The 8,801-nt window shown below is 39.6% G+C and overlaps 1 protein-coding gene and 1 pseudogene across 2 annotated transcripts; one reads left to right on the top strand and one right to left on the bottom strand.

Annotated features, from left to right (window-relative positions):
- Window positions 1-308: 308 nt before the first annotated feature.
- LOC119887173 (cytochrome c oxidase assembly protein COX15 homolog) lies at window positions 309-5,596 on the bottom strand. 2 transcript variants are annotated; one of them, XM_038698079.1, is made up of 9 exons: window positions 5,403-5,596; window positions 4,170-4,354; window positions 3,955-4,077; window positions 2,559-2,745; window positions 2,137-2,304; window positions 1,905-1,986; window positions 1,493-1,647; window positions 1,214-1,327; window positions 309-1,128 (listed from the first exon to the last, which is right to left on the bottom strand). In XM_038698079.1, exons 1-9 carry the CDS (start codon window positions 5,481-5,483, stop codon window positions 997-999), a joined length of 1,227 nt encoding a protein of 408 aa, XP_038554007.1. In that variant the 5' UTR covers window positions 5,484-5,596; the 3' UTR covers window positions 309-996. The 2 variants fall into 2 exon arrangements, with proteins under 2 accessions (XP_038554007.1, XP_038554006.1); XM_038698078.1 differs by having other exon boundaries at window positions 4,170-4,357; window positions 5,403-5,595.
- A 241-nt stretch (window positions 5,597-5,837) lies between these two features.
- LOC119887171 lies at window positions 5,838-8,351 on the top strand (annotated as a pseudogene).
- The last annotated feature ends 450 nt before the right edge of the window (window positions 8,352-8,801 follow it).

Below are 8,801 nucleotides of genomic sequence, written 5' to 3' on the forward strand. Positions count from 1 at the left end.
GGGAAAAAGTGGTTTGGCTCTGATTGTTCCTTGCCAACAGTTTTTAACTTCCATTCCTGACCACAAGTAAAACCTGTCTATACCCGCATGTACTGTGTCTAGAACAATGAAAACCTACTAACCCGGTGTACTGACTGTCTAGTTAGCTAGCCTCAACTGGTTGCATTATGTATTGAAAGTGTATATTTTGTACAGAGACAATAAAAATCACAGTTACTATGCAAAATGGACTGGAGTTTGAATTTAAAAAAAAAAAGACTGTACATAATTGTCTTTATTAAATAAGAGTGCTTTCACCTTCTCATTGCTAAAGACTATCACAATTTTTTTTTAATCTTATAATGCATTATCACAATGTCAACAGGAAACAGTTCATAACTTAAATATACATAATCATACATATATTCCCAACAGCCACATCTGATTCAACTAAAAGGCAGTATGGCCAGACACAAGGCAACAGGTGAGCAACCGATCTGTAACAAACTGTTCGTTCCAAACATTCTTTTAAAACTGTGTACATGAAAATCAGCACTTCAGCCTACTTAAGATTATACCCTGCAGACTTCTGGCAGGCTGAAAACCAATATGTACCCTTCACTGGGAACCATATTGCTGTGTCACTGAAGCTCAATAGAAAGTGAAAAACTGCTCGTTTTTGCTTGTGCATGTCTTTGTTTAATTCCTTGCTAAACAAAACACTTCACACTAAGTTGTTGCCTTCTGATGGCAACATGCATCCACAAATGGTTTAGTCAATTCCGCATTGACAGCCCTGATGTATCTTGCAATTTGTATCAACAACACTCAAATAACACCCCTGCGGATGAAATAATTGAATGTCACCATGTGACAATTACTTTGCAGCAGCACAGAACAGATGCTTCAGCATATGTTTAAAAGTCTAGTATAAAATGAAAAACATTTCTCAGTTTTCTCTGGATGCCTCGTGTACAACTAGAAGGGATTGGATTTGTCCGCAAAAGGAGCAGGCATTTACTTGGGCATCTTGCGGAGCTCTGCCAGAACCCAAATGGCCAGGGAGAGAAGAGCAACAGAGCCAGACTGGTGAACTGCTGCCAGTGGAGTGGGGACATACATTAACAGGGTGCTGATACCGAGGGCAACCTGAAGAGCACAAACGCACAGAGTTTAGTTACACTGAAGAGTAATAGACTGAGTTCCCATGTTTCTGGGCTGATTCTCAGCCTACCTGTCCATAGGCCATTGCTGTGAGGAGGCTGATGGCGATCTTAGCCCTCCTGGGCAGCACCATCCTCCGTGAGAACAGATAGAGGCCTGTAACTGCGGTCAAAGAAGAGATTCCCTAGAGAGAAAAAAAAAATACAGAAGACCTTCAACAACCTAATTCAAATGTACACAATTTTACATTATAATTATGACATTTTGAGTTATTATTATTATATAGTAGTTATTATATTATTAAAAACAGCACTTCAGTGATTATTTCTGTTTAGAAATAATAACATACCAATATCCTGTGGTCAAACTGCACAGTTGTAGGATTTTCAAAGAAGTTCTTCACAGCAGGAGAGAAAGCCAGCAGATCATCAGGAATCCATCGTTCTCCCATCTTAGGGAAGGAGTTATACACCAGCCCAGCATCCAAACCGGCAACAAAAGCACCTGTGTAAAAGCATTTGTAAAATTGTTACTTAAATTCTGCAGTTTTTATACCCCCTTGACTGTCCACATTATGCTCTACAGTAGATTGCACTGTACTACCTTAGCTTCAGGTATGAAACCGGAAGCCAAAGGATCTTTTTGCATCCCCACAGACACTTGACTCTGAGAGCACTGCCATTACTACATAGATAATTCTAGAGAAATGCAGTCACATATTTAGGTTTATGCCATTACATTCACACAAGAACAAACAGTACCTGAAAGAGCAGTAAGGAAGACAAGTCCACCAGTACCCTTGGCAAACCTCCTGAGCTGCATGAGACGTTTGGTTTCTGCCACCTATGAAGGAGGTGCTGTCATGAATAAAAAAATATCTACTTGCAAACTGTGGGACATTTGCTAACAGAGACCCAGGTTAAACCTGTATTTAGATGTAGAAAAAAAACTATAATAGGTGTTTAGCTTGTAGGCAAGAGACTGTCTCTGTACCTTATGTGCAGGCATCAGCAGAGTAAGTCCTGTCCAGAGACTGGCACAATAGAGCAACAAGGCAGAACCAAGGTGAGCACTCAGACGATACTGGCTGACCCGTGGGATGTCATAAGACTCAGGCTTCTCCTCCAGACCACTTTTTACCATGTACCACCCCAGAAGGCCCTGAGAGGACACACACACACACACACACACACACACACACACACACACACACACACACACACACACACACACACACACACACACACACACACACACACACACACAACACACACACACACACACACACACACACACACACACACACACACACACACACACACACACACACACACACACACACACACACACACACACACGTTTTTGACAACTTCCCTAAGATCCTCTCCCATCACCACAGCTGTATTTAGTCTTACCTGGAAGAAGACAAATCCACAAAGCCCCAGCACTTTCCCCTTCATGGAGCGAGTCAAGTATCCTTTCCTCCAGAAGTAAATGGTGGGGAGGATGTATGCAAGTCCTACAAGCCTACCCCACATGCGATGACCCCACTCCATGTAGAAGATAAACTTAAACTCTGGCAGAGTCATGTCATGGTTCATTCTGGGAAAACACAATGACAACGGATAGTAAATTTTGACATAAATACCCAACTCATTATTTTGTTTACTACAAAACACTGAGATATATTCAATTTCTTCTTTGTGAAAGCTAATTAAATGAAAATATAGGCCTGTTTTTCCATGATTAGAATAGGGATGGGAATCGCAGGGTACCTCACTATTTGATACGATACACGATGCATGGCTCATGATAATATCACAATTCAGCAATTCTGCGATATTGTCTATCGATAGATCGATTGACAATCCTAAAATGATACATCACGATACCTGTCTAACTATGAATCCAAAATGCCTGTAAAAAAGTTCTCCATTTGCTGCAAATCCAAACTGTTAGATATACTGTAGTACAATTCTGCAGCACATGTTTTTCAGTCTGTAAATTAAAATTACAGAACTTGAGAAACTATGAAATTTTAATATAATAAACCTTTCTTTATAAAAAAGGCACATAAAATTCACTGAATTTTTTTGCTGAAAATACAAATTGCTGTGTACCATCTAAGCCTAATATGTACATCACATTATATTGACAACTGTTCAGTGACACAAGATTGCACTGCCCTTTCTCCACCTAGTGACAGCTGTATTTTTAGGCCACTGGGAATTTTGGGTTTGAGTTCTGACCGTTGGTGTTGCTGTAGCTAGTCAGTGAGGAGTGCTGAAGCAGATCAAGTCAGTGAAGTTAGCAGCTCGTTTATTTCACACAGAGCTCAGGAAACATATGCACTTTTAGTATTTGTATTAGTATTATATTTAGTATTACACAGTATGTCGCTCAGGATGTTCAGCATGTGAAGCAAAATGTGTAGTTTATGTTAAGATTATATTGTCGCGAGTCTAATGTCCATTAGCATTTTAATGGAGATTCCCATTATATGTTAATATTGAGCTAACCGTCAAATCGCTAATTTTTATACATTTTATGTATCGATATGATGGGCTGAAATATTGATACAGTATCATAGAAAAATGTATAACGATATATGCTGTGTTGATTTTTTGGCACACCCCTAGTTTAGAACCACTGCTGATTTTTTATTTTTTTTAACATTACAGATTTAACTTGAGTTGTTGTCAAGCATTAGTCTGTGAATTAAAAGATGTTTATCAATTTGGAAAATGACAGCAGGCTACAAACTTGCCTTTAAAACTGTACAAATGTGTGTCTTCTAAGACTGGGCCTTACATTTTGAATTCAGGAAACTGCTGGTACTTGGAAAACTCAGCCTCCCACTCTGCCTGTGACTGAGGTGGCTTCATCTCTCTCACCAGATGCCAGTCAACCATGGAAAGCCCAGATTCTGTTAGCCTGATTAAAACAAATGAACATACACAGTAAGCACCTATCAGCAGCACTTCAATACAAGGATGCCTTTTATATACACAGTATCACACATTTACCTTGTGACACCACCCAAGACAACAGCTCCAACCACCAGCCCACTGCAGCCGAGTAACCAGCGACCCACTATGCGATTTGTGGCTGCGTTGGGGACGATAGATGCTGCTGGGGCAGAGGAGGCCCCTGCCTCAGCTGTGACTGTGCTCTGACCTCTCTTCACAAGCCATTGCCGTAGCTGTGGACTCTTCTGAGGTCGTAAATAAAAGGAGAGATGGAAAATAAAAATAAAACAACACTGGACCACATAACTTCTAAATTTATGTACCTAAAACTGCCATGTTTATCTTGCTGACAAAACATTTATTTTTAACTAAAGAAATCTTAAACCTACAGCATACAATTATATTTTAAACAAAAACTGTACTTTCAATCCTGTCATAACAGTTTGGTCAAGACCCTTTTCTGTTTCATGACACATGACAAAAGCCCCCGTACACAAAGCCAAGTCCATAAAGAAATAGTTTTCCCAGTCTTGTGTGGAAGACCATGACTGGCCTGCACAGAGCCCTGACCTCAACACCATCAAACATCTCTGGGATGAACTACAACTCAGATTAGGGGCCAGGCCATTTGACACAACATCAGGGGCCAGGTTTCAAAAGCTTGTCGAAAGTTTACCCCGAAGAATGGAGAGTCTTATAGCAGCCTATTGATGTCCATTGTATAGAAGGAAATAACAAATCACATACAGGAGTAATATTGCGGATGTTCCCATAGTTTTGGCCATGTAACACATGATTAACCAACATGTTGACTTTATACTGATGACAAGTTAAGAGATCCAGGAGTCTAGACATAAGGACTGCAGGCTGACTGGTTGGTTGTTTGGATGGTTGTTGGGGGAATTTAGTTAACGTTACTGGAAAACGCAATATGGGCACATTTAGGTTATTAAGACATTCACAATATCGGTTCTTTCATAGGTTCCATTCATTTTTCCAGCTTTAACGTTGATTTGACAGTTAACAGATCAGCATGATGGGAGGTCGCTGAGTTTTAAAAAAACTGTTGGGTTAAGTGACACATGCGCGGACGTGACTGCTAGCAAGTAACGTTACAACCAGCCAGGTAAAGATACCTGCACTTAACTAACGTACATAAACGCGAAAACAACAAATTGTCGTAAAATCGTGTCGTAATTATGTTGCTTCAGCTTGCTGTGCAGTGTGTGACCTTTTTCATGCTTATCTAATGCTAGTTAGCTAATGCTAGCAGCTAGCTTTTATACTCACACTATTGTGTCGTAACGTTAGTCCCTTGCCGGCATTTCTGCAACCGCAAAAAAACGTTGTCCGTACTGAAGAGAGTAACATCTTTGTGCCCTAATGTCCTTCAGCACCGAGATGGTCCTGCAGATGATGTAACGTTGAAAGATGAAGCTTAGGTAAAGGATGTTACACGCCCACCATGTTTCTTAACTAACAGTTCAACTTTGACCTCATGACGTCACAACAAATCGACGAGCAAATTAAGATTTTATTTTTTCTTCGTTAGACGAGAAACACAATATAATATATATCCAACAAACACGACAAATAACAAGATGATTTATTCTTTTTTAAATTCCACTGTGCAGAAACGGGGCGTCCAGGTGGTTGTGCATGTTTTATGTCTTAGCGTATCCTGCATGAGCGGTCACCCCACTCCCTGTGGACCATTAACTTTGTAGCACCGTCCACCGGCCAAACCATGTGTTCGAAATTCAACTATCCGGAAAACGCTGATCCACTGGTGTGGCTGGGTGTATAACTTATGAGTTGTGGTCAGGCACTCAGACAACATGTACTGAATTCATGTCGCTACCAATCAACAGATAAGGTCTATGAATCGATAGGAAGTGGATTTGACAGGTAGTTGTTGTGGAAATTACCATTGTTAGTCGAAGGATTGTGGACGTGTTAACAAATTCAAACTTTGTCTTTTTCTGTCCCTGTTTGTCTTTCTCCCATTCCAGACTGTCAGTATGGCAGAAGGCTTTTTAATGGAGGTGTGTGTGGACTCCGTGGAGTCTGCTGTCAATGCTGAACGAGGAGGTTGGTCATGTGTAGTGAACACTGTTGAGCTTTTTCTGTTAAACCCACCATGGCCTATTTGCTATTGCTATACTGTCATACTTGAAAGTAAAGAGATAAGGTTTCAGTCAATCAGACCTGTTTAAGCTCCGTCTCAGACAGATCTTAGTGTGTGATCAGTGCACATGCAGTCGTTATTTCATTTCTCAAAGGTCAATAAAGGTATGGACCATGAAGGTACAATTAGGTGCAGTATGAACATTTGTGTCTCCGGACAGGTGCAGGCCGACTTGAACTGTGTTCTAGTCTTCTGGAGGGAGGACTCACTCCCAGTCTAGGTGAGCACAGTTCATTTCTTTACAGATTTCATGCACAGCCCTAAGGTCTTGAGTGTCTGCTAAGACCACACAAGCACGCAGAATCACATATGCCACCATTATTTACTTTTCCACAGGTCTACTGCAGGTAGTGAAGCAGTATGTCAAAATTCCAGTCTATGTGATGATACGGCCACGCGGGGGGCTTCCTGTACTCAGACCAGGAAGTGGAGGTGATGAGGAAAGACATAGAGCAGATGAAGAGTCACGGCGCTGATGGACTTGTGCTGGGAGCCCTGACAGAGGATGGACGGGTGGACACAGAGCTCTGTATGGAGCTACTGGGTAATGTCTGCCTGTATATTGATCTTATCTGTATGGGCTTACAAGGCATGTAACAAAAACAACCAATGGTGGATGAAGTATTCAGATCCTTTACTTAAGTAAAAGTACTAATACCTCACCGTAAAAATACTGTTGCAAGTAAAATTACTGCATTGAAAATATTACTTAAGTAAAAATATGTAAGTACAATCAGGAATATTTACTCAAAGTATTAAAAGTAAAAGTACACAATACAGGATGAAAAAGTCCCCTGTGACTGTTAAACTATTATAATAATACCGGTAGATTATTATTACTCATCCATTCATGTAAAAGCAGGATATTATTATGTTGTAGTGGTTTGGGTTGAACAATTTTGTATCACACTGCTACTGTTTGTCCCAACCTCAAAATTATTAAAAAGCAGTAATTCTTCCCATTTGTGAAGCTTAACCATTCATTTTTTCTACATGAAATATTACAGTTAGCATAATAGTTGTCAAATAATAATGTCAATCAACGTGTGCGTAAATGTACTAGCTGTACTTGTATAAACTGTTGGGTACTTTAATTTATAAAAAAAAACATCATCTTTTTAAACTTTTCATATGTTTTGTGTGTAAAATCTTACTTTGTAAAGTAAGTAGTAACTGAAGCTGTCAGGTAAATGTAGTGGAGTAGAAGTAGAAAGTGGCAAGAAAAGAAAATACTCCAAGTAAAGTGCAAATCCCTCTAATTTTTACTTAAGTACAGTACCTGAGTAAATGTACTTAGTTACTGTCTGACACTGCAAACAAAGCCAACACATTATAAGATCTGATGTACTTTAAAACATAGGTCCAAACTTAATTAGATGGTTGATCTGTTGTTCACATTGCTTTCTGAAGTGTACAAAAAAGTGTTTTTGGGTTTTATTAAGTTTTAAATGTACTATAAACATTTTATCTTTTGACATAAGAGTTTCAAATATCAGAACATGCAACATTTAAGGATTTAAAAGCTGTCAATAATGCCTAATATATGTAGCATTGTTTATCCCTAAGTAACGTAGGAGTCTTGGTGCACAGTGTTTGTGAGGAGAAATCAGTCCAGTAAAATATTCCTGAAATCTGAAAGATAGAATAGAAAAGAATACAATAGAAGCCTTTATTGTCATTATATTACCATGAATACAAAAATTGTGCCCTTCCCAGTGGTGCTTAAAAATCACATAATGTAGTCACAGAAAAGGTTCTTACATTTCATTACAGCTGGTTATTTATGCTGTAAGAAAACTGTGAGTTTTACTCACCCCTGTTCAAAGCATAGTTTGTGTTGGCAGTATAAACTAAAGCAAATTCAATGAAACTGCACAGCAGTACGGCATTGAGCGTGTAGGCTCATGTGTTCGGAATGTGCAACTTTTTTATAATGCAACTTTGCAAGTGGCGTGTTGTGTTGAGGTTTTGTATAGTTCCATTTTAATTTTTCTGAATGTCGCTTTTTCCCTCCAGCTGCTGCTCGACCTTTGCCTGTCACCTTCCACGAGGTAAAGTTTTCATTTTAAATCAGTGACTTGAAGCTTTTAAAAATATTTGCAGCTTCCAGCAATTAGACTTGGGAAAAATATCAGGAAGACTCAATGGATAGAAGCCTTTTCGAGGGTTTCCATCGTAATTCCAAGCGTTGCACCTAAAAGGTGCAGGAAGTAATATTGAGTCTCAAGTCCATGTTATAAACTGATATTGATCCTGCGCAGCTTTTGACATGGTTCATGACCCAGCGGTTGCTCTGGAGACACTGCTATCATTAGGGTTCCAACGTGTGTTGACAAGTGGCTGTGACACCTGCATTAGAGGGACTCCTGTCATTAAACGGCTCATTGATCAAGTATGTATAAAACTATAGGTGTGCATACATATTTCCATTCAGGCAGATGAAAATGGCACAGTTATTTATCTGTGCTAGGTAAATGGCATGTGTCTCTCCCGTTTCACAC

Source organism: Micropterus salmoides, unplaced genomic scaffold (assembly GCF_014851395.1).
Source record: "Micropterus salmoides isolate LMB-PRFRI ecotype aquatic unplaced genomic scaffold, ASM1485139v1 Ms_hic_scaffold_4029, whole genome shotgun sequence".
In the NCBI taxonomy this organism is placed as follows: Eukaryota; Metazoa; Chordata; class Actinopteri; order Centrarchiformes; family Centrarchidae; genus Micropterus; species Micropterus salmoides.

Excerpts from the sequence above, each read along its gene's own strand:
- LOC119887173 (XM_038698078.1), bottom strand. The coding sequence starts at position 5,483 with ATGTTACTCTCTTCAGTACGGACAACGTTTTTTTGCGGTTGCAGAAAT. Across the intron at positions 4,078-4,169 it reads GTCTTGGGTGGTGTCACAAG|GCTAACAGAATCTGGGCTTT; the intron begins GTAAATGTGTGA and ends TGTTTTAATCAG. Across the intron at positions 2,746-3,954 it reads CAGTTTCCTGAATTCAAAAT|AATGAACCATGACATGACTC; the intron begins GTAAGGCCCAGT and ends GTGTTTTCCCAG.